Raw genomic sequence first — 26,072 nt, forward strand, 5'->3', positions numbered from 1 at the left:
GAATGTGATGTCTAGAATCATTACTATCGTGGGTGCGGAGCATGACCGGAACTATCCTTTCCCCAGTTTCCTCACAATGTACTTCCGGGACTTGAATGTGGAAAAGAGGCCCTTCGACATCAGAGTCAAGGCGAAGGCTCCTTTCTCCTGGTATAGCATGAAAGGGGATGACAACCCCAAGAGCAAGAACTTCAAAGGTACAGCTACTGCTCCAACTGGTCAATCTGAAGAGCCAGTTGTGGTAGTGGCTTCTGCTGAGCCTACCTCTATTCCCACAGATATCCCTCCCGGTCCTTCCATATCTACAGCCACTCCTGCTGGTCCATCCGCCTCAGCAGGCTCAGAGATTCCATCTTCCCAGGCATATCCTATTACTGCTAACCGACTGAGCCAGGCGCTTCTTAGCATAAACAACTGGATACATACTACCTCATCCAAGTTGTCCACACTCACCACTGTGGTAGAGGCTCAATCGGCACCTCCGTCAGCACATGTTCCACAGTCGATAGAGGATTCTCTCAAGGAGATACTTGACAACCAAAAGAAGATCTTTGACACTCAGGCAGTGCTCTCAAAGGCAGTTGATTCACATAGCAAGGATCTCAAGGAGCTTGCTTGGGAGCACAAGAAGCTGCGGAAGACACGGGCCTCCAAAGAGTCTGTGAAGGAGCCGAGAGTAGATGTAGACAGACTGAAGGCGGATCACCTGCCTTTAGATTTATTGCTCCAGGACCTAGCACCAGCAGTTCATCCAGAGACGGAGCAGCCACAGAGGCCTCCCAAGAGGAAGAGGATGATCCCTCGAGCTGATGATGCAGTCATCCAGCTGGCTGACCCACAGGAGACCTCTTCCAGTCAGCCACAGGGTACAATACCTAAAGAGCCTGTCCAGGTCCAGGCCCAGGTCCCAGTAGCAGAGCAGCAGGCCACAGGGGAACAGTCTGAGGTCCCCGAGTATAGAGAGGACCCAGGGACCACACATGAGCCTATGTAGATAGACGGGCCATAGGGAGTCTTCTATATCCTTTTTCCTCTTACCTTTTTGGTGCTTTATTTAGACTAGTTGGCATTGGGGACAATGCCAGCTTCCATTTGAGGGGGTAGGCCCTACATTTTGGATGATTGTATATATTTAATATTTTTTATGCTTTCTTGATTTTTCATCTTTGGTCTGTATATAATTCTGATATTTCGTTACATTTATCGCATTTTTATTTCACTTTGGGTCTGTATATAAAGATTATATCACATTGTGTATATTCATCCCATCCATTGTATATTCAAATTCCCTCTTGTACATATTTATTCTATTTTCCGCAAAATTTTTCGTTTTTAGCTTCTTATTTGTGATTCGTAACTTTTTGTTTTTGAAGTTTGCAATAAGCTTTTGGTTTTCTTAATGCCATGGTTCTTTACAAAGGTGGAGTGTTATGTGAACCGGGTGGCTCTTCCCAATAATGGATGGAGTGACAACCTTCTTAAGGTTTGAGTCCGTTTTTCTTTTTGTTTTTAATAGTTAGTAGTTAAGGGTGCCTCAAGCAAAGTTTCACTTGGGCCTAGCACATTTGCCTTTGATCTCATGGTCAAAAGTAAATTGTTGTGTTTAGGATGGTGAAAGTCGTGACCTCGAGACTCTTGTGTTGACCGATAATCATCAAGTGGTTTTTCGGGACCACTTTGTGCTCAAATCATATCTAAGGTCGTCGTGAGCCCCCGACTCTATGTCTTTAGCAATCCCTTGGCTTGTGTGGTGAGTAATTGTAATTGCAAGTCCAAGTCCCAAGCCATTGGTCTAGAACTTGCCCTGAATGTTTGTTGAGGCGAAATCATAAGTGAATTTTGACTTGAGACATGATTATAGGCTCTCCTTAATTCAAATGATAGTTTGAACAATTCCATAGCCTACCAATGATAAGATCCCTAGTTAACCCTTTTGAGCCTTAGACCTTTTTCTTTCAAGAACCATGATACAAGCCTATACCCGTTCTAAAAGACACCCTCTCTTGGCACCCAATCTTTCTTTAACACATGGCAAAAGTATAAGTTTGGGGGGAGAGACGAGGATTGCAACAAAGTGGTAAAAAAGGCACAAAAATGAAGAAAATGAAAGGCAATGAAAAGAACAAAAAAAGCAAAAAGACAAAAAAAATGTTCAACGTATAAAAAGAATAAAAAGGGATTCAAGAAAAGCAAAGAATGAAAGGTGTGGAAAGTTGAAAAAGGAGAAAAGGTTTGAAATACCTAAGAAAGAGTGACAATGTGTCTCTCTAACCCCTTAGAAAGAAGTGAAATGACTCAAAGAGCCAAGTGAATATATGCCAAATGAATCAAAAAAAAGTGCTTAAGGGAAGATGGAACCTACTTAGACCAAAACATTTCCTACCCTGAACCAAAAGCCTTCACAATATCTCCAAAAAAGTCCTATATGATCTTTAGTTGAATGAAGCTTACATTAGTGGATACTCATATAAGGGGCAAGCATATGGTACTTAGAGCCAGACTTGTGAATTTTTCTTGAGAGAGAGGAGTGAATTTCCATTAACCTCGTTTTGCGTGCCACTATTCTAAAGGAGAGATTTGCTTAGGGAGAGTTGAGGATGTGTAAGTTTGGGTTCCACAATGACCAAAGTAATTGAAAGAGTTCTTTGATGTGTTGAGTCAACTCTTGATACTCTTTTGTCTCACTTAATCCATGGTGTTTCAAAGGGTAAATGTTGTTAATGATTCATTTATATTGAGAGCAATTGTTAGTCCCAATTGATGCTAGTTGAGGTTGCTTTAGGACAACTAAAAATTTCTTGGATTTTCCCTTAAGGGGTGGGTCTTATTTTGTTTGCTTGAGGAAAAGCAAAAGCCTAAGTTTGGGGGAGTTGATAACTAGGGATTTTGACGTATTTTATACTCCTTCCTGCTCATGCTTTGATTAGAAACCCATACAAAATAGTCTCAAAAGGCTCATGAGTTGTGCTTGATTGCAGGTTTGATCAACAAATTGACAAGATGTCAAAGATCAGCTCAAAAGGAGTGAAACTTGCACAAGTACCAAAGACAAGACAAGCTCAGGCAAAATAGGTCCTGTGCGGCCGCACACCACTTTGTGCGGTCCGCACTAGGACGTTCAGAGAGCAGGTATTCAGGCTAAAAGGCAATGCGGCCGCACTAGATTTAGTGCGGTCCGCACTGGAGTCCATGTGGCCGCACTACCATTCTGTGCGATCCACAGAGCCAAGATTCAGAGAAGTTGCAGTTTGGAGCTTTCAAGCCAATGCGGTCCGCAGTCCATTTTGTGCGGACCGCACTAGAAGTCACCGCGACCGCAGTCCATTCTGTGCGGTCAATGGAGCCTGAGTTCAAAGAGCTGGATTTTGGAGCCAAGAGTCCTAGTGCGGCCGCAGTCCATTCTGTGCGGTCCGCACTAACCCCGCAGGGGCATTTTTGTCCAGATTTTTCAGCTTAGTATAAATAGATCCTTTTTCCATTTTTAGATCATCAGATATTATAATAGCATAGTTGCGCTCGTGGGTCGACTTTTCTTAGTCATTTTGGGCAACTTTAACTATATTTCATCATTGAATCTTTGTATTTAGCTTAGCAATTAATTAATATGTGTTTATCTTCATCTATTTCTTGTTTTTCTTCTTTGAATATGAGTAGCTAGACCCCATAGCTAGGATTGTGGCTCAACCCTAGTATGGGTAATTGATGGGTCTTGTATTTTAGGGCTAAATTGATTATGGGTGTTTGATATTTGGGTCAATTTCATGGTTAATTGCTGAATTAGTGGTTGCAAATACTAGTTTGTGTTTAGTTGACTAGGCTCTTCTTGAGAAAGAGAGTCTAAGTCTCTTAAATTGATCCAACAAGAAATTGGGGCGTACTCAAGAGATTGATAGCCCCAATTACAGGGTTAAACCTTGAGAGAGTAATACCCGACTTAAACCCTAAGTTGCTTATGCAAATTTGCATACCCAGTTAGTCTTGAGAAAGTTAATTGGGCAAAATCACTTGAACCACCGAGAGGTGTAGAGTGGGTAAAGTAGTGCAACGGTTATATTATGCTCCCCAATCATGTCAATTGTGTCTTAGAATCAAGTACCTGTCAATTGACCACCTAGGCGGATGTCACTACCCTAGTGCCCTTTAAATTATTTGAACAACCCGTAGCATTTAACTCTTAGCTTAATTTATAATTTATAGTTTGTTAAAAGTAGAATTATAAAGAAAACCCCAAAAATGATGAGAAGTGTAATTTGGAACTCTACGCAATCCTAAGCTAAATAGATACACCACTCCAATTCTAGCTCTCTATGAAAATCGATCCCGACCCAAAATCGGGTAAAAGCTGCTCTGACCCTCTCTCGCTACATAATTAGAAGTGCGGAGTAGGCCGCGATAAGGTACGTTGGCTTTACTTTGCCAAGCAGAAGAAGTGTCAGCCATCTCGTCAAGAATGTCAAAAGCCTCATCATAAGATAACTTCATGAAGTTGCCCCCAACAAGTTGGTTCACTATGAACTGGTTTGTTATGTTAACACCCCGGTACAAAGTCTGTTCGATCATCGCCTCAGTCATATCATTGTTGGGGCATTCCTTTACCATTTCTCTATAGCGCTCCTAAATCTTATGCAATGGTTCAGTGGGGTCCTGCTTGAAAGCCAAGATCTCATCTCTCAATGCTGCCATATGCCCAGGTGAGAAAAATTTTGCAATGAACTTGTCCACCAACTCATCCCAGGTAGTGATGGAGTGGTTGGGAAGTCGTTCAAGCCAATCCAATTCCTTCCCTCTAAGTGAGAATGGGAAGAGTCTCAACCAAAGTGCATCCTTGGACACATTAGTTTGCTTGCTCCCCCAACAGGTATCCACAAACCCCTTGAGATATTTGTAAGCATTTTGATTGGCAGCACCCGTGAAATAACTACGCTGCTCTAGCAATGTCAGCATCACATTGGTAATTTGAAAATTTCCCGCCCGAATCCGGGGTGGGACAATTGCACTTGCATAGCCTTGGTTTGGAAGCACTCGAGGAGCCACTCTTGGAGGTGGAGGAGGAGGGTCTAGAATATTGGCATTAGCATTGGCCTGGCGGCCTCTACGTTGTTCTTGAGGTATAAGAGGCACCCCATCATCTCCGACATCATCTACCTCCTCCCCTGCAATCACATTTCCAAGAGGGTCATTGTTGTTTGCTGCCATTTTGTACCTGAAGTTGTGACACGCATAAATTAGTAACACAGAAGGAAAGAAGAATAATACACTAAACTATTTAGATAGATAGCCAAAACCGTTAGCTCCCCGGCAACAGCGCCAAAAAGTGATCGATGCCAGCCCTGTACTACTATAACGTAGCAAGAGAGGTCGAAGCAGCTTTTACCCGAGAAGGTCGGGATCGATTTCCACAGGGAGCTAGAGATTGAAGTTGAGCTTCTATCTAAATTGGTGTTGTGTAATTGTTCCTAATTGCACTTCTAAACATTGTTGGTTTTGATTTTACTTCTAATTTTATACTATTAAGATTCTAAATTAGGCTAAGTAAAGCTAGGATTAAACTATTGAAAGTTGTTCAAATAGATAAAAGGCACTTGGGTAGTGACTTGCTCCTAGGTGGCTAATTGACGGATTCTTGAGTCTAAGGCTAGATTGTCATATTTGGGGAGTATGATATAACCATTGCACGATTCTACTCACTCTATACCTCTCGGTAGTTCGAGTGATTTTGCCCGAATTGACTTTCTCAAGACCAATTGGGTATGATAATTTGTGCAAGCAATTGAGGTTCAAGTCGGGTATTACTATATCTAGGTTTAACCCTTTAATTGGGGCTATCAATCTCTTGAATACGCCCCAATTCCTTGTTGGACCAATTTCATAGACTTAGGCTCTTTTCTCAAGAAGAGCCAAAGTCAACTAGGCATAAACTAGTGTTTGCAACCACTAATTCAACATTAAAACCCTAAATTGATCCAAATATCAAACACACATAAACAATCAAGCATTAAAACACAATATCCATCAATTACCCACACTAGGGTTGAGCCACAACTCTAGCTAATGGGTTTAGTTACTCATGATTATAGAATAAAACTAAGAAATAGATGAAGAAAAGTCCATAATAATTAATTACTAGATAAAACTTGAAGATTCAATGATGAAACTAAGCTAAAATTACTCAAAGTGGTAAATAAGAACTGTTCACAAGCACAACTTCGGTCCAAAATACAACTGATGACCTAAAAATGCGAAAAGAAACTATTTATACTAGGCTAAAAATTCTGGACAAAAATACCCCTGCGGGGCTAGTGCGGACCGCACAAAATCGAGTGCGGCCGCACTAAAGCTCTTGGCTGACTAATCTGCTCTCTGAAGTTGGCCACCGCGGACCGCACAAAATGGACTTCGGCCGCGGTGGCTTCCATTACGGTCCGCACAAAATGGACCGCGGACCGCATTGAGAATCATCGTCCAACTTGGCAACTCTTTGATCTTGAGCTCTGCGGACCGCACAAAGTCGAGTACGGCTACAATGAAATCAATGCGGTCCGCACAAAATACTTTGCGGCCGCATTGTTTGGTTGCATGAAATGCCTGCTCTCTGAACTTCATCTTTGCGGACCGTACAGAATGGTGTGCGGGCGCACTGGCCTTGTTTGACTGAGCTTGGCCTTGGTCTTAGTACTTGTGTATGTTTCACTCCTTTTTGAGCTAGTTTTTGACAAATTGTCACCTTGTTGATCAAACCCTGCAATCAAGTACAACATGTGAGCCTTTGAGACTATTTTGTACACATTTCTAATCAAAACTTAAGCAAGAAGGAGTGTAAAATGCATCATAATCCCTAGTTATCAAGCCCCTACGGAGTCTGCACACTCCCAGTGAGCGCGGGTACCCTGAGTGAGTGATTTGAGATATGCCTGAAGGGCTATTATTGATTCATATTGTGCCCGTGGGGCTATTTATGATTTTCATTCACTTTTACTATTAAATGCATTGAGCCTCTATGGAAAACTGTTAAAAGATATCTTCAATGATTTTTCCGAAAACTGGATTTAAAACGAGATGATTTGACTCACATACTAAATTGGGAAGCATGTTGTACTTATTGAAATTTCATGATGTGGTTTATGTGTTTCTTACCGGATTTGACTCACATACTAAATTGGGAAGCATGTTGTACTTATTGAAATTTCATGATGTGGTTTATGTGTTTCTTACCGCTCAGTCTTTATTTATCTTTATTACTTACTGAGTTGGCGTACTCACATTACTCCCTACACCTTGTGTGCAGATCCAGGGGTTGTTGGACGTGGTAGCGAGCGTTGATCTTCATCCGCCGCGGATATTTGGAGTTGACAAGGTAGCTGCATGGCGATCACAACCTTGTTCTTCTCCCTCATATCTCCCATGTAGTTATTATTAGTAGTTGATTTCTGGACTATTTTAGTCTTGTTATATTTCAGACCAGTTGTAGTGTTTGCTCATGACTTAGTGACACCCGAGGTCGGGCTTTTACTTCCGCATTTTGGTTTTGAATTTATCTCTCTTATGGAACTTTCAGTATGAAAAGGGTTATTAAATTTTAATGAACTGTCATATTATTTTGGGAATGTGTCGACTGGCCTAGTTCTATGATAGGCGTCATCACGATCGGGTTGGTTTTGGATTGTGACAATATTCTATAATAAGACGAATTAATCTAAGTAGATTTATTTTTCAAAATAAGTAATCTAAATTTGATATAACTGCAAAAATCGGTAATGTTGTCCTTTATTAAGGAAGCTAGTTTTATCAGTTTCAAATCGATTGGTTAAGAAACTTCAAGTCTAAATACTTTAAAATTTTAGTGGGTCATGCTAATTAGGAACTGATTTTAAAGTTATTGACTCATTGATAAAGAATACAATGTACCTTCGGTTGTAATTACTACTTACTAGTAGTAGTGAATAAGTCCATAGGAAAGTGTAATTAAGGATTAAAAAACTTGTAATTGCTACTCAGCAAATACTACGAGTTAAGAACAAGGAGAAAAAAGGGAGCAACAAGTGGACCTTTTACGGTAAAGAAACATAGAAGAATTAACTTAATTAGTTGCTCAACCAATCGCTTAAATTAAAGGGATTTTTACCTATCTATATCATATATCAAACATTATTACCAAAAATGTTCATAATTTGTTATTTACCTATGTAGTCCACACTTTTACTACAAATTATATACCAATCCAAAAATAGGTAGCTTTTGCCATTAAAAAAGCCCTAAAATGAAGGCACCAAATCTGATGTGATTCTGTCAAGGATTTTATTCCAATTTTGAAATGAAGGCGATTTTCATTCCTGATGAAGGCACCAGTTGCGTAATTCTCTCCTTCCTCAACAGAAAGAGATTTCACAAAAAACGCAATCAAATTGTACAATTACTGAAGAGAGACTATATCTGTTCTTCGTCTCAAATTGTACAAAATTGCTCTTCGTCGATATCAGTATTCAAATTGTAGAAACTATATCTCTTCTTCGTCTTTTTTCCTATCAACTACACGAAATCATGTCAAAAATCCCAATAATGCTGAAATCGAATGGTAATTGGGATAACTATGGCAGATTTAGAGATTTTGAAGTTGATGCCATTGTGGTAGATGATAATGCAAACTACGGAATTCTCAGTTCTACAATTGCAGAACAATTATCGATTGATACATCGGATAAAATTATAGAAATCAAATACATTGTGAACGAGAATTGTCCTCCAATGGAGATTAGGAATGATATGGGGGTTCGTGCTTACATGGAAACCAAAAAGGAGAATAAAAACTTAGGTTCGTATCCTTTATGTATAAGCGTAAGAGATTTCAATATGGAATTGGCAATCAACAATGAAAGCACCAGTGCAGGTATGTTTGATTCGACATTGCAGAGAGTTATGGTGTTACTATGTTATCTACAATATTACTACAATTACCTACAATTAAACTACAAAGCTCACATAGTACTGAAAAGGATAAAGCAATGTTGCTTTCAAAATTATCTACATAGAAACTACATTTATGAATTTATTGTTTGCAGGTTCGTCTGGATCCCTAAACTTACTTGAATTTCCATCCTCACCAGCTATAGAGGAATATCAAAGTGAAATAATAACTGAATCTACGCAAACATATATTGAAGAAGGACAAGTTTATCAGGACAAGCAAACAGTAGCTGCTGCAATGAAGAATTATTCAGTGATGCACAAGTTCCAGTTCAGAGTAAAAAGATCCAGTCATAGAAGGTATGTAGTTATTTGTGGATAATATATCAGCAAAATCAGTGTATGATTGAAGATAGGTGGGTTTTATAAATTGTAGTTAAATTGTAGTTAATTGTAGTTTTTTCATAAATTTGTGTAAATATTGTATTTCTTTTGTAGCTACTGGCTTATATGTGTTGCTGAAAGCTGTAAATGGCATTTCAAGGCAACGTCAATTAATGATTCGGCAATGTTCAAGATAAGAAGTTTCAGCCGTCAACACACATGCTGCCTAATGGACGAAACATTCATACAGCGCAAACGTACCGCAGCAGTACTTGGTAGCATGGTCGTTCCAAAGTATTGTGATCCTAAGACTGTTTACACACCAAAGGACATACAAACTGACATGTTATCCGAACATGGACTGAACCTAAGCTACATGCAAGCATGGAGAGCAAAGGAAAAAGCTTTACAGTTTTTGAGAGGGAATCCGTGTGACTCCTACAACAAATTACCCAAATATTTTTATATTCTTGAGAAGAATTATCCTGGTTCTGTTGTTAAATTGAAGAAGGCAGCAGATGATTGCTTCTTATACACATTTGTTGCTCTTTGTACATCAATAAATGGTTGGCAACATTGTAGGCCGGTAGTAGTGGTTGATGGGACATTCTTAAAGTCAGCCTACAGGGGGATTATGCTGACAGCAAGCACCATAATGGAATAATTTTGTACTTATTTGTAGACAGTCTTTAAAATGCAGTTAAATTGTAGTTATGTTGTAGTTATTTTGTAGTTATATAAAAGAATGTAGTTAGCATGTCTATATTTCTCAATATATATTGTAGTTGTTATTTAATCATATTTTATGTCTTAAAAATGTAGGTACTATTTTTCCCTTGGCATATGCTGTGGTTGATTCTGAAAACGACGCGTCTTGGAAGTGGTTCTTTGAGCAATTCAAGGAGGCATATGGTGAAAGACCTTCAATGTGTGTTGTTTCAGATAGGCATGAGAGTATACTGAAGGCAACATCAGTTGTCTATCCGGGATTGGCACACTACTCTTGCATGTGGCATATATGGACAAATATAAGGTCAAAATTCAAGAAGGGACATCTACAATTACATGAATTGTACTTTGCTACAGCACGGTCATACACTATGGATGAATTTAATGAAAGGATGTTGAAGATTGAAGAGGTAGACCTGCGTGTAAAGTCTTACCTATATGATATTGGCTATCATAGATGGTCAAGAGTACATGCAACGGTAAATAGAACTTTTACTATGACGTCAAACATTGCCGAGTCATTGAATGCTGTAACAAAAGATGCAAGAGAGCTTCCAATATTTGATCTATTTGAGTATATGAGGACTCTTCTTGAACGTTGGACAAAAGAAAAGTTATCGAAGGCAAAGGGTACTTTCACATACCTTGGTCACAAATACAACAAAGAATTGGAAGACAACAGTACATTATCTCAGAAACTAAGGGTAAGATATTTTTTTTGGTGCAGTAGAATCAAAAAAGTACTAGCTGCAGTTTTTCCAGATTGTAGTTAAACTGTAGTCAAATTGTCGGTAATAATAGTTTGTAGATGAGCTGTAATATATTTGTTGCTGATTTGTAGGTAAATTGTTGATAATCCATTTTAATGATTGATGTATTATTATTTCTGTTTGGTCTTCAATTGTAGGTGAGGGCTTCAACAGATCATATACATACTGTGTTAGATGGTGTGAAGCGGTACATTGTGTGTCTAGAAAACAAGAAATGTAGCTGTGGACAATTCCAACTTGATGAACTTCCATGTGCGCATGCTTTGGCAGCATTAAGGCATAGGAATGAAACATACGAAAACTATTGCTCTCCGTATTACACAAGGAAGAGCCTTCTGCTTACCTATGAAATGCCAGTAAATCCTCTTCCTGATGAAGGCAAATGGGAAGTGCCACAACATATTTTGGATGAGGTAGTAAAGCCACCGGCGGGAGATAAAAGGCAGCCAGGGAGACCTCACAAGGAAAGATATAAAACATTTGATGAAATAAAGTCAAAGAAATACAAGGTGTCATGTGGTAATTGTGGAGGTGAAGGGCATAACAAAAGAACTTGCAAGAATGCGCCGAAAAAGAAATGAATATCATGTAGTTAGAATAGTTATTCAAAATAAATGTTAGTGAGCTCAAATTATCGGATTTTCTTGTCTAATTGTTTAAGTTTTTGAAGATGAATAAGAAGTATAAACATCAATTTGTGTATCTGCACTATTTATGTTTTTATGTATTCTGTCAAGCATCTAAAGTTGTCTTTTTTTTATAGAATAGTTAAACTTTAATATTTACTGTATACAAAAAAACTGATATTAATAAAGAATGCATTCAACGTAAATTGTATCCAGATTGTAGTGAATATGTAGTTTAACTGTGTTAGAACTGTAGTCCTGTTATTCATATGTAGAGGAGTTGTAGTTAAAATGTAGTTTGACGTAGTTTAAATGTAGATAAATTGAAGTTTTTTGATAAACCTTGTTGTTAAAAAATGGCTAAATTATTTATATGATTCCTGTATTTATTTTATCTTTCTGCTGTGTAACAAATGACAGTTATATACAGATATTACTTGGCACTTGAAGGTATTTATAAAAATAACTTGAAGATTAAAGTCAAATTGTAAGACAAAGCTGTTGCTGTAAAAATGTAATCAGAGTACTAGAGTATAATGTAATCAACAAAAAGTGTAGTAGAAAACCAAAACGACATATTTCCTACATTGTTTTCCAATTCAACTACCAAATTTCACAGACCAAACTAGGAACACAATAGTCTATTTCTTCTTTCGTTGCACTCTAGTCCTCTCGTTTTTTGCCGGAGCACCCTTCCTCCTTGCTAGCCTGCCAGTAACCTCACTCTCACTGATTGACCCATCTTCTTGCTTCTTTGTTGCATAGTCCCACAGTAGAGCTCCATAGCGTCTACGGTGTTGGTCAATATCAGAAAGATCTTCCTTTGGGATTGCCAAATCTCCAAGGCTAACATACTCCACAAATGCAGCCACAAATACACCACAATCGCTGCATAAGATGAGAATTTTTCATTATATAACAAATGATTAAAATAAAAAAATTAAACATATAGAAAGGGAGATTATTTTTTTACACTGAGCCTTCCTTTTGTTGTGGAATCTCAGCAACCATCCATTGTATGTCGAGAGGGTCCGTAACTAGTTTTTCGATGTATGCCTTTGTGCTCTTGAAGTTAATGTCTTTACGTTTACCATAGAAACCAGTGCATGATAAATACAGAGGGATAATGATTGAAAACTTGTCAACCAATGTCTCTACTGTTTTATGACGGTTTGCTCTCACCATGGAATCATAAACATAAAGTTGTCTGTCCTTTATGTCAAAAACTAGCAACAACCAATGGAAGTTCTCTACAAGGTTCACAGGCATGAGCACATAGTCAACAAGATCCCAGGCAACATTAGCAAGAATTCTGTACCCAAGAATATATTCTCCAACATCATCCTCGGGTTTAACAACCGAATACCTTTGTTCCGGTGGAGAACTTATGAACTTGTCATAGATTCTTTCAATCTTTGTCTTGAACAAGCAATCCGTGGTTGTGAACCTAGTATTATTGTTGGGGCCATATTTGCCTCTTTTTCGCAGATAATACATAATAACATCAATGTGCTGCCAAAATAGAATAAACATATACAATAAGGTACGGTGTAACCACACTTGTCTACAAGACAGCTACAGATTAACTACAATTTGAATTTATTAAAAACTCTAATAGATTGCTGCAAATTAGCTACACTATAACTACAGAAATATAACAGTTAGTCCAAGTTCCTCACAAAATGTAATTTAATTGTAGTTTGTATGAACCATAGTGAACAAGTACTATATGTACAATTGACCCATCAGACTACAAAACAACTACACATTAACTATATTTATGCACTGTCTACATTTATTCACTATACAGAGGAACAAATGAAACATACCACCTAACTTAAGCTCCCAAAAATCAGCAAGTTCAACCTACAGTTAATATTAATAGGCACAATCACAAGCTCTACAATATTACTACAAGGTAACTACAGTTGTGGTACACGGAGATTCCAAGTCAGTCAAAAGTACCAAAATTCCAGTTTGTACATACAATCATCATCACATATGATACATAAGGTCCATAAAAAGCAAAATTTCACAGCTGAGACATAAATATAGTAACATATATATGTTGTCTACAATATTACTACAATTACACATCATAGCTGAAAAATAAACTACAATTACACTACACAGCTGAAGACAAAACAGATATTGTGAATGATTATGTTCTTTATACTTACTGTGTTATTGATGACTTGTCCGGGGTGAGCAAGGTCATAAAACCAGTCCTTCTTATCAATCTTTTCACAACCAAAATCCAACCAAGGCTTGATTTGGTTATCCTTCTTGGAAAAGTAATATTTCCTCCTGTAATAACAAAAAAAAGATGATCAAATACAAAAAATTTACAAAATGAATTACAATTTTAAAGTATAAAAATGGTGAACAGACAGTGTAAAATGAAGCATTCATACCTCCTAGATACTTTATCACTACGAATGTATAACCAGTTGGTGAACCTTTCTGTCAATTCAGGATCTACATTTTCACCTATGACACTTGTGAAGGGGTGCTTGAGGTAAAAAAATTTTTTAGGTCCAACAGATGTGCTGCCTCCAGAACTATACAAAGATGTGAAAGGTGATCGTGCATGTTTTCCCGGTTGCCTTGTTCTACCGGGATGAACAGGGGTTGATTCATCTCGTATGGGCTCGCCATACATGACCAACTGTGATAAGTTTTCTGGCAGCTCAAAGTCATCCAATGTCAAACCTTTGTTTTCAATGCCTTCAGGAACAACTTTTTTATCAATGCCTTCAGGAACAACTTCAGTCACAGTCACACCGTGAATTGGCGACTGTGGAACTTCACCTTCTGTAGATAAGTGTAGATCAATGTAGATATGAACAGTATTATGGAGTTATAGAGAATATAGAGAATATATTACCTGCTTGTTGTGGCTCAGCCACTTCATCAATTACTGGTTCTTCCTCAATATTTCCTTGTAGATGTTCTGGTGAAACATCAGCTTGAATGAATAATTGGGAATGAGAATTGTAGATATATGTAGGAATATGTAGTTAAGGTGTAAATTATTAAAATTTTGCATAAAAACCTTATTGTAATGAAGGAATGGTTCTGTACCTGCTTTATATGCCTCAGCTGCTTCTTGGAAGTCAGGATATAAGTCAACATGTGGTTGAAAATGTTCTGGAGAAATTGTAGCTGCAACACATAGTAAAAAAATGATTAGTATAATTTAATAATGCTTGTCTTGAAATTTGTAGATATGTATGCAGGAATTTTGTAGATACCTGTATTGCTTGTGCTTCCATGCAGTTGATCACCAGCATTGAACTGGAATTGCTGGTTGTTATCTCCTTGATGTTGGTAATTATTTTTTGTTGAACTACCAGCAAACTACAATTTTGGGGAATATTTGAGACTACTTTATTCATATGTCTTAATTAGTCTTAGTACAAAATTATATGTAAATTCTTACCTTTGACTCGTCCAAATCAAACCTCTTGTTTATCACATTCATAACACCCTTCAAAGATTGATCTATGAACTCTCGAAGGCTTGAGAGTTCCTCAAAAACATCCTTCCTATAGGCATCTAACTTTACATCAACCTAAAAATTAAATATATAATTAGTTGGTAATCTTATTCTAACTGCTACAGTTACACTACAATTCAACAAACTATAATTGTTATAGATTTATACCACAAATTAACTACAATGTATAACATACTATAATTGTTATGTAATGAAGTCAAAATGTAGCAAATTATGTCAATATATTGTAGTTATTCATAATACCTGCACAATCCCCTTTTCCAACTTCATGAGCTTGCTACTGACAGATTCAATGTCCTCTTGACAATCTGTATATTTGGGTTCAAATGATGGAGAAGCAGCAGTTGGAACATGTGATGGTTGAGCACCATGTTCATCTTCATATTGAATCTTGTCTGGCAGATTAAGCACTCCAAGCTCTTCTCCAGATTCAATCATGTTTGTGAACTGAATGATGAAAATAACAGTTAATTCAAGTGACAAAAAAAATGTAGATTCAATGTAGTTATTATGAATGTAATTGTAGCATCATACAAAAGTGGAAAAAAATACCTTGATCCACTCAGGCTTGATCATCTTCTCTTCAATTGCAGTTAACCAAATCTGCCCCTTTGTAGCTGACCATCTTAAAATGCGAGGTATAGATTCAGAACATCTCGTAGCAAGCTCGGTGCTGACGGACGAGCAACACTCATATAGCCACACTTGCAAGGCTAATGAGCATCCCCGTATCAGATAAGAATGTACATGGGGATTAAGACGATGTCGGACAGATTCAATAACCTGCTTGAAGGATTTGATACCCCATGGGTATGACTCAAAATTACCAGACTCTATTAGAAAGAACATAAACTTGTCTATGAAAGTCACATTGTCTTTATCAGAAGGACAAACAAAAAATTCCAACATATAAAGAATGCACAACTTCACCGCATCCACATCGTTTGCCCATGCTTTATTAGTCACTACTTTTTTCAAATGCCATTTCTCAACCCTTTCTTTGTTCGGAAAATATGTATTCATTAAAGGGCTAACATAGGTGGAAGTGTAACCATAGTCTGAAAACTTATTCACACAATTAAGACCAGTTATCAACCCAAATTCTCTCAAGGAAAAATTCAATTTTTCACCCTTAAATAGTACTGAAAAATATGAGTCAGTAGACTTTGTCAATTCATACTTCATCAGAAGATGAAGTGTTTGGTTTTGCATACAGATTTTGGGGAGACCTAATAAGTAACCAAAACAAGTTTTTCTGAAAACCCTTAAAGCATTCGGAGAGAGTAAAGCTTGTATCTGGCTAGGTATGCTAGGATCACACAAACTGTGGAATCTAAGCACACCATAATCAATATTTTGTTGTGCAAAGTAAGGTCCATTCTGTAGAAAATATAAAATTAATGAACATTAGTAGTTTGCATAAAAAGAAAACAGTAATCTACATATAACTACATGACAAATACAAAATATAACTAGAAGAAGAATAACCTACCCACACCTATAACTACAAAACAATAACAGAAGAACAATGCACGTGTAAACATTATCTACAGAATGTAACAGTTACTTCAAGCATGTCACATAAATGTAGATTAACTGTAGTTAGAATGAAGTTAAATATATGAGCTATACAGGCTACAATAAAAAATAACATATCTACAATTTAACCATCAGACTACACATCAACTACAAACTAACTACATTTATACACTGTCTAAGAGTCACAGTTCCAATTAAACTACAAAATTGAGACAAAGAATCTACAAAATTAGGACAACACCACATTTTACCAAAATACACTTGAACAATCAAAGAAGAACAATGCACTTGTAAACATTATCTACAGAATGTAACAGTTACTTCAATTAACTCACAACATGTAGATAAATTGTATTTAGAATGAAGTTAAATGTAGCAGCAATACAGGTTGCAATGAAAAATACCATCTCTACAATTTAACGATCAGACTACAAATCAACTACAAACTAACTACAGTATACACTGTCTAATAATCACAGTTCCATTAAACCTACAAAATTGTGAAAAATAATCTACAAAATTAGGACAATACCACATTTGGCCAAAAAACACTTGAACACTAAATTAACACTTGAACAACAGATTTTTACAACCAAAATCAAACTACAAAACAGTGAGGAAACATAAATAGTGTTTACCTTTATTGAAATTTTTTCCTTAACCAATTTTGGTACTTTTTTTGAGGGTTTCTTCTTCTTTGGTTTTGATGAAGAAGGAGAGACCTTGTGTTTTTTCACAGATTGAACTTTGGGAGAATCATCTACAAAATCGTCATCTACACTCAACTCTTTCCCCTTGCGTTTCAGTTGATTGTCGACTAGTTTATCAACTCCACCAACATCAACATCGTGCAAATACTTGCTTCTTATTTCCGCACGAATTTGTCTAGGAGATGAAACAACAGTAATTTGTTCACTTGCATGCGTCGTTTGTGGGTTTTTTGGTGGTGATTTTGGTGTTAAAACACCCAAATCAAAGGTTGGAATATCAGCTAATATAGCTTTTGATGATTTTTTTGGGGAGTGTTGGTTTTTTTCATGATTTAGGAGTTGAAGACAAAGATGGAAGTGAATTCAAATCGTGGGGATACTATCAACTGAAGGTAACTAAGTGGAGAAGAAAGTGATGGTAATTGTGGGTGAGAAGAGATTGTACGAGAATGGAGGAAAAACTGAAGGTAAAACGTGGGGGTGGGGAACTGAAGGTAAATCCTAGGGGGTGTGGGGGGGTGGGAGGAGAGAAGGGCGGGTAAACCAAATAACGTGAAGATACAGTCCTATAATTATGCCTAATAAAAATGAACCCTTAATTATATCCCTAATTTGAATTATGGTATAGAAATGGTAATTTGATATGCTTAAATGTAATAAACACAAACCTTAAACATTGAGGGTAATAAGTTTTGATATATAGTATAGATAGGTAAAAATCCCTAAATTAAAAATAACAGGTAGAGGTATAATATATGCATAACTTATGTATTATATGAGTATAATTGTGTATAATCAATATATAATCTATATATATGGTTAAATAAATAAATATGACCGACTAAATGTGTAAAGATCCCTAGAACATAATCATCCATTTTTATATCGAGTTTCAACCCTATAATTCAGGACAAGTGATATGTATACTAAAAGTTTTTTTTTTCTTTTTTTTTCTGAAAAAACGTAATTGTCCCCTCTCCTTTCCCTTTCATTTCCTTTCCCTTTCTAAAAAAAAAAAACAATGCCAAAAAGAATTCTATCCTACACGCTTTATTTTCTTTCCATTTACAGTACCTCGAGATCACAACTTATATACAACAAGAATTCCCTATGAAAGACATTAAAATCAGAACAACTCGATGCATTAAGTTTCCGCTATGTGCAGGATTCGAGGAAAGGTCGTACTACAAGCTGCATTTCCGACATTAAAAATCAGGGCAAAATAGAGTTTTGTGACGTCTATGGAGAAGATGAGACCAAAGAAGTTGATGATGAGCAAGGATGTAAAGAACCATCTGGCGTATTTCGACATAAGGGGCAAGTAGCATTGAGCTTAAGCCATTCATCTATGCATTCAGCATGAAAATAATGGTTGCATTCTGGTATGGTTCTTAACGTTTCTTTAGGCTGATAATCCGATAAACATATCGGACAAGTGCCATCGTTGGGGTTAGGAAGGCGCTTGCTCTCCCCGAGCACGATCTTGGGATAGGAATCGATGGTTGCCCTGTTAAGACCTGTCGTTGCGATTGCTGATTGTAGATTAATGGTGGTAGGGAGATCAGAGTTCAAATCACGGCGGAGGGTATAAACCTTGATCTTACCAAAAGCAAAGCTTATTAATCCTAATAAGCATACAAAACCTGGTACTCCAACTCCAATTATAATGCCATATTTGGCACCCCTGGGTAATCCTGCACAAAGAATACTAACGATTGTTAAAACCATGAGTTTTCACAACGGTCGAAGGATCCAATATTCAATTAATTACCTAAACGTTAATCCGAATTAGTTATGATTAATTGTATGAATCTTGTATATCTACCTCACTTTATTTGAGATGGCCATTAAAGTAAAGAAATCTATTAGTAGTCATCATATATCAATCATTCACGGTAAAAGTCAATTTTTTCTTGGAACTGATTTTTTATATTATATTTTACCTCTCTATAACAATTTTTTAGCTATGAAAGCAATATTCATCTTTATAACAATACGCTTTTTGTAAAATTGCCCCTATATAACATCCATGTGGAATCTTTGATAAGATCACCAATAATAAGTTTATATTTTTTTACCTCAACTTATTGCTACTTGGACTGAAATAGAAGATTCCAACTGTTAACCTCTTAGATTCCCCTCAAGGAAAAGCTATTAGATAGTTTTTTGGTGAAAGTTTAGACATCTTCACTAATCAAGCGTTATATTGCTAGCAAGAGACTGAAATCTATGGAACAAGCTATAATTACGGAATGTTTCCATTAATCTTCAAATAATTTAATTTTCTAGTAGCTTTTAAATGTATTATTTAGAGGTTAAATCTTTATACATTTAGTTATGAATTTATTAAAAATATATTATATTTTTTTAATATTTAATTAGTAAAATTTTACATAGCTTTTGAGTATTTAAACAACAACAACAACGACCCAGTAAAATCCCACTAGTGGGGTCTGGGGAGGGTAGTGTGTACGCAGACCTTACCCCTACCCCGAGGGAGTAGAGAGGTGGTATCCGAAAGACCCTCGGCTCAAGAAGACCTTTTGAGCATTTAAACTTGAATAATTTTCTTATCTTTTATATGTAATATTAAAAAAATTATTTTTTGGATAATTTGTTTATAACAACCAAAATATAGTTAAACGTCAAATGTTCTTATAGGTGTATACAGTCATTCACTACAAAAACCAAAAAACATCGGAACAAACAATGTTGTTATAAAGAGGTTTGACCGTAGTAGTCGTAGAAAAATCACAATTGTAGCATACAAGGAAGTGGCTTAGCTTTCACTGAAATGGCTGAACAATCATGGGAGAGTTAAGTTCAAATTCCGGTAAAGACAAAAGATTTAGGTGATTTCTTATCATCTCCCTAAATTTATCCAACACAACAATCTGTGTTGGTTGGAAATAGCAGGTACTGAATTTTTCCGTGAACTCCTGATTGACTGTTAGCTCTCTATAATGTGGCATGTTAGCTTTGAGGGGTCAATGAGAGTTTCCAGTTATAGCATGTTATGTGTGGTGGCATATGGATGGCTAAGACTTTTAACAATTTTGTGAAATCAGAGCCTCATACATGACTCAATCTCAATCAATAAACAGCCAAAAGCAAGTTACGACTTTCATTAGGTAAGCTACAATTATTTGACCCCACAGCCAAAATTGTCAAATTGCTTAATATTTCCTTTCCTCAACTATAAAATAGTATAGATGATGTAACATGGCATGAACATGGACCATTCAACACTATTGATAGGGACACTGGACAAGTGATATACTAACACATATGTAAGTTCAACAACCCCAACAAGAATCAATTTGAAAATTTTGGAAAGAGCTTTTGTTGAAAAAGGAGATCTAAATCAAAGCTAAATGATAGTAAAGTATTTGCATATCTTCATAAATAATTGATTCCAACACTTCCTTTATTGAAACTCTCTGGTACCCTTTTCAACACTTTCTGTTATCTTTTCAAGGTTTATTAAAATTCAATACTTAAAGGGGTTAAAAGAAAGATAGAAATTGGTCCTACGTTAAAGATGACATAAAAAAATTGATAACTATATGCACTGGCTGATTAATTTAGATTCGTGTTGCTGTGAATTTTTCCATAACTTAATTGATGAACAACCTACACACTCACACACATTTGCAAAACGTACAAACATTATTAAAAAATTAATTTTTTAAAAGGGTTAAAAGAAAGACAAAAACTGGACTCACATTAATGATGAATAACCTTTTTTAGTAACTTAATATTCACTCGTTGATTATTTCAGATTGGTGTTGCGTAAGATCTATTAAAAGGGAAGTGATCGCTACAGGGAATTTCTCCATAACTTAACTGACGAATAACCTACACTTGTCTAACGTACAAACATTCTAACATAAAGTACAATGCCCACATTACACAGAATGCTCCACCAAAAACATACTAACGGTAGAGGTGGCAAAATGGCTAAAAGAAAATGGTTATCCACCCATATTATCTATTAAAAATGGGTTGGATAATGAACTTTTTAAAAACGGGTCGAATATGGATAAGAACCATATTATCCACTTAGAAAATGGTTAACTAAATGGATAACCAATTGATAACTAGTGTGTTTAACTTTTACATTTGTAAAGCCTCAAATTGGGGGTTCCTCAAGTTTGGGAGATTAGGAAGATCATATTCAAGAAACCATGAATAATATGGATCCATATTATCCGCTGGATAACTCGCTTTTTATCCGTCTCAAATACGGATCGGGTTCGAATAATTTATCCATTTTTTGAGTTACCCATTTTCGACCTGCTCATATCCGACCCGACCCGGCCGTTTTTCACCCCTAACTAACAGTAATAACAAATGCGACAGAAAGATTACTAAAAAAACATACCTTTAGAAGAAGGAGGATTAGAACAAGCAATATCAGATCCTGAATCACTCTTAAACCCACAAAGTTTCCCTTGATTTTCACAAATCCTACAACTGGGTTCACTCCAAGTTAGCACAAGACCCTCCATTGGAGACCAGAAGTTATCTTCCAATTGTAAAGGAACTGAAACCTTTGACATTAACTTGCAACCTGGTGGCTTTCCTTGTGCATACATATTTGGTGGCATAGCTAAAAACGCCTGATTTCTGCTCGAAAATCCCCGGCAAAATAAGAGAATCGCCACCGGATAATTTCCGTAATTTAACCAATCATCCGAAGTACACCTAACAACATAGGCGAATTCAGAATCTAAAGTCAGCAGTTTGAACTAAATGCATTGATATTTGTCTATATTTTTAGTGAAAAGAAAAAGAAATTCTCAAAAGATGCAACTGAACCCGGTGTTTACTACAGAATTTAAAGTAAGTAAATTACAATATTATTGTATGAGCTTAACTAAAGCTTACAGTCCAGTGATACCAACAAAAGTCTCTCACACCGTGCAGAGCTGGATCCAGGATATAAACCTTATGGGTTCAACTTTTAAGGTTTTTAACATTGAACATATTATATTTTTAAAATTATGGATTCATATCTACTATTTTTGCAATTTTAATGAATTTTTACATATAAATTTTTACTCCGCGTCGAAAGTTATGGATTCAATTGAACCCGCCGACAGAATACTACATCCACCTCTGACACCGTGGCATATGTACAATTAACATTATTGGATCGGCTTAACCTAGTAGCTTTGATTTATGTATGAAAAAATCTACTAAATATATACAATTATAAAAATTTCGGATCCAGCAACTCAAATGATCAATGGTTTCAATAACATTTCGAACTCATAAACTTCAAATCTTCAATCCGCCTCTGCTCTCACACACAATAAGTGTGGATCCAATTCTCATTTATCCCCGTATTCCCAATCCCCTAATTTTAAGAACTTAAAAAAAAAAAAAAACGAACTGAAAGTAATGAATTCAGTTGAACAGTTGAGAAGTGCTAGATTTGTAATTACCTGACAATTGTGTAATTTCTTTGATGAGCAGCTCTGAAAGGAGAATTCGTGATATTGAAATTGATGAGTCTTTTGACAAGGCAGAAATCTGGATCATTAAGTATAATAGATTGTGTAGTATAATCAATATCTGTAACTAAAAAATCACCAGAAGGAAGTGTTAGAATTGTTTGACCTCTCTCATTACATGAAAGATCAAAACCGGGGTACCCACACCGGTCTGATTGCCGGTTTTTTAGCCGGAAAGGAAACCGGATTTCCGGTCCCCTACCCATTTCTGAACATACAGTTGGGTTACAGACATCAACAGAGTAAGCTGGAAAAAAATTAAGGAAGAAAAAGAAGATTATGGTGTTAATCATTAGCTTAAGCTCTGTGGTTTCCATTTTCTTTTACAAAAATGAGAAATTGGAAAGTGAGAATATGGGTATTTGAGAGGAGAATTGAACTGAGGGGGATTTGAATACTGTGGAAAATTGGAAATTTTAATGTTTAAAATTAAAATATTGAATTCTTTTTGAGTTTCTAGATGAATTCTGATTGTCCAAATTTGTAGTATGAAGTCAACTGCAATGAACTGAAATTACAAGCACTAATACTCAGTTGGAAATAAATAAATAAATAAATAAATAAGTAAATATAGAAATTGTAGCTTTAGTGGTCGGCAAAAGTTAAGAAATAGTATTCAACAACAACAACAAGTCTAAGCTCGTCAAAGATTCATAGTGAATTCAGAACTTTAACCATTTAACATTTCAAATGCTATATAATCTTCTTGAAAAAGTGGCTCTAATTCTGTTTTTTTTCTTCCAATGTTTTAATTATTCGATATTTCTAACGAGTGCATTTCTCATATGGTCACTAAACTAATAGAAATTGTGTATGAAAGTCACTTTACGTCATTATACTTTGCATATTGTAACTCAAAAGTCACTCGGCACTTTTAAGGCAGTATTCACATTATTTTTCATTTTTTTCTGGGCAACCATTTAAAAAAAATCAAAAAATCCATTTAAAACTTGACTCGACCGTTCCATGACCCGACCGATTTTCTCTTGTTTTTGTTATAAAAAACGTAAATACTACTTTATTGTAGTGTATTATATTGGTTCTCAATATAGTTATACTGAATGTATACATTGGTTTAAGCAAAGTATTAAATAGAGAATAAGAAATTAATTTTAACAAACTAGAGGAGTTAAATTTGAAAGTGAAACAAGAAAATTAGCGGTGTTGAAGTGGAAGAAAATAAAAAAGGAAGAAGGAAAAATGAAAAAGTTATTTATGCTAGAAATTTTGACTGAGAAATATTAATATAAGAGTAAGTTAAAAGACAATATCCTCGATGTTTTAGAATAAGAATGCGTATTGCTTTTATTAAAGATAATGTTACTAGAAGACCATTTCTCGTCGAACTGATTTAATACTTTGCTTAAACCAGTATGTTGAAAACCAAGATAATTAATAGCAAAACAATATTTACGTTTTTTATAACAAAAATAAGAGAAAGTGGGTCGGGTATAGCATAACATGGACGAGTTCAATTGAACTCATAACTTTTGATACTAAGCATAAATTCATGTGTAAAAATTTACTAAAATTGCAACAACGAATAAATATGAACCCATACTTTAAAAATATAATGAGTTTAGTACTAAGAATCTTAAAGGTTGAACTCATAGAGTTTAAATTTTGAAGCCTCTATTTGTGGTATGATTTTTGTTTCTTAGTATATACTAGCAATTATAGTAGATTCTTACATAAGCATTAAATTTTGTTCCTGCATAAGGTTAGAATTACAGCTTAGTGTCATGACCCGCCACATCATCATGCCACGTATGTGTCATTTGGCGTATATTTTTGCCATATGGAAAGCTTACATAGGAAAGAGGCTAGAACTTCTAGAAAAGTTCTAGAGAAATATAGGTTTCCCTATGAAGACCCTAGAACCCTATGGATTTGGTAGGAAAGTCCTTAGAAGATTCTAGTTATGTAGAAAATTCTAGAGAAAGGACTTACTAGTAAATAATAAAGAACTTCTGTAATAATTTTTATTTACTCACTAGCTCCTAAGAAACTAGTATATAGAGGAGTGTATTCATTTGTAAATCAATCAAGCAAAACAATTGGGTTTTCTACAATAAAAAGCTTATTTTGGCAATTCTCCTGTGTTCTAACATTTACTTAGTGATCTTTAGTATAGTAAGACTGACTTGGCATAGCAAGAATGAGAGCAAGCTGTACAAAATCGTAAGCGAGTTGTGAAGTATCGTACGTGTACTTAGTCAAAGACTAATGACATGACAACATGGTATCAGATCAAAGGTTATAACTAAAAGAATGTTAGATAGAATACAAGTGATTGCTTGAAGGAAAATTTGTAGGGAACCATATTCGAGATTACCAAGGGCATGGTATCAGAGCGAAGGTTGCAACTAAGGAAATGGCGAACGACGGAGAGACTAACGTTGCCAACACTCAATCCAACATCATCTAGGATGTTGCTGGAAAGAACGACCGTAACAAAAAGAGGAAGCCACCAACAAGAGCCAGGAGGTGCCGCCCGAGATTGTGCCAGACGGGGGGTTTACATCCCAAGAACCATCTACCACTGAGGCAAGCAAGGATGAAGTGGAGGTCCTACCGAAGGATGTCTCACTCGGTAAAGAGTAGGTGATGAAGGTGAATCCAGGGATGGTCGCCGTCAAGATCTCTGGCCAACGCTTGGGGAAAGTGGAAGGCACACTTAGCATTCTTGAGGGACACACTCTCAAGGAGATTGAGGGCATCCGATATGACTTGGAGGGACGTACACAGACCGAGATGGAGTTAAGGCAAACCATCATTGTCTTGGAATGCAGACCCATGGAGGCCTTGAGTACTATCGATGCTATGAAGGCAAAGATAGAATCACTCGATGAGCATATCGATGCTGACGCGACCGATGCAGACAGTAATGTTGTTGTAACGAGGGAGGCCAAGATCAAGGCTCTCAAACTGCTGGTGTTCAAAGGTGTTCGTGATGCATAAGAGTGGATAATTTCCTTTGGCACTTGGAGAACTACTTCAAGCACGGCAAAGTGAAAGACGACGAGGCCAAGATTAACACTGTTGTGTTGTACCTCTCAGAGATTGCCGCGTTATGGTGGCGTCAAAAGTGTGTTGACATGGAGAAGGGGCTATGCAAGATTGAGATGTGGGAGCAGTTCAATAATGAGCTGAAGAAGGAATTATACCCGGTGAGTTGTGTATGAGGATAAGTGGAAGCTAAGGGATCCCCGACATACGGCCACAATTCGGGAGTATGTGCGCGAGTTCACTACCTTAATGCTGCAAATTCCATCATTATCCGAGGAAGATTCACTCTTCTACTTCATGGATGGGTTGCAAAATTGGGCAAAGCAGGAGTTAAGAAGGCATCAAGTAGCCAACGTGGATGAGGC

The 26,072-nt window shown here is 36.5% G+C and overlaps 3 protein-coding genes across 3 annotated transcripts; 1 reads left to right on the plus strand and 2 right to left on the minus strand.

Moving 5' to 3' along the window:
* The first annotated feature begins 8,538 nt into the window (after positions 1 to 8,538).
* Positions 8,539 to 11,365, plus strand: LOC138876405 (uncharacterized). Its single transcript, XM_070155322.1, has 5 exons — positions 8,539 to 8,884; positions 9,057 to 9,261; positions 9,400 to 9,836; positions 10,108 to 10,718; positions 10,922 to 11,365. Exons 1-5 carry the CDS (start codon positions 8,539 to 8,541, stop codon positions 11,363 to 11,365), a joined length of 2,043 nt encoding a protein of 680 aa, XP_070011423.1.
* A 686-nt stretch (positions 11,366 to 12,051) lies between these two features.
* LOC138876406 (uncharacterized) lies at positions 12,052 to 12,907 on the minus strand. Its single transcript, XM_070155323.1, has 2 exons — positions 12,384 to 12,907; positions 12,052 to 12,298 (listed from the first exon to the last, which is right to left on the minus strand). Exons 1-2 carry the CDS (start codon positions 12,905 to 12,907, stop codon positions 12,052 to 12,054), a joined length of 771 nt encoding a protein of 256 aa, XP_070011424.1.
* A 5,122-nt stretch (positions 12,908 to 18,029) lies between these two features.
* On the minus strand, positions 18,030 to 23,319 carry LOC104246076 (RING-H2 finger protein ATL20-like). Its single transcript, XM_009801813.2, has 3 exons — positions 22,630 to 23,319; positions 21,564 to 21,886; positions 18,030 to 18,873 (listed from the first exon to the last, which is right to left on the minus strand). Exons 1-3 carry the CDS (start codon positions 23,013 to 23,015, stop codon positions 18,419 to 18,421), a joined length of 1,164 nt encoding a protein of 387 aa, XP_009800115.1. The 5' UTR covers positions 23,016 to 23,319; the 3' UTR covers positions 18,030 to 18,418.
* Between the last annotated feature and the right edge of the window lie 2,753 nt (positions 23,320 to 26,072).

The sequence above is a fragment of the Nicotiana sylvestris genome, chromosome 8, assembly GCF_000393655.2.
Source record: "Nicotiana sylvestris chromosome 8, ASM39365v2, whole genome shotgun sequence".
Classification (NCBI taxonomy): Eukaryota; Viridiplantae; Streptophyta; class Magnoliopsida; order Solanales; family Solanaceae; genus Nicotiana; species Nicotiana sylvestris.

Excerpts from the sequence above, each read along its gene's own strand:
- LOC104246076 (XM_009801813.2), bottom strand. The coding sequence starts at position 23,015 with ATGGAAACCACAGAGCTTAAGCTAATGATTAACACCATAATCTTCTTT. Across the intron at positions 21,887-22,629 it reads AGAAATTACACAATTGTCAG|GTGTACTTCGGATGATTGGT; the intron begins GTAATTACAAAT and ends CTATGTTGTTAG. Across the intron at positions 18,874-21,563 it reads TAATCCTCCTTCTTCTAAAG|GATTACCCAGGGGTGCCAAA; the intron begins GTATGTTTTTTT and ends TTCTTTGTGCAG.
- LOC138876406 (XM_070155323.1), bottom strand. The coding sequence starts at position 12,907 with ATGTATTATCTGCGAAAAAGAGGCAAATATGGCCCCAACAATAATACT. Across the intron at positions 12,299-12,383 it reads CAACAAAAGGAAGGCTCAGT|CGATTGTGGTGTATTTGTGG; the intron begins GTAAAAAAATAA and ends CATCTTATGCAG.
- LOC138876405 (XM_070155322.1), top strand. The coding sequence starts at position 8,539 with ATGTCAAAAATCCCAATAATGCTGAAATCGAATGGTAATTGGGATAAC. Across the intron at positions 9,262-9,399 it reads AAAAGATCCAGTCATAGAAG|CTACTGGCTTATATGTGTTG; the intron begins GTATGTAGTTAT and ends TTTCTTTTGTAG. Across the intron at positions 10,719-10,921 it reads CATTATCTCAGAAACTAAGG|GTGAGGGCTTCAACAGATCA; the intron begins GTAAGATATTTT and ends CTTCAATTGTAG.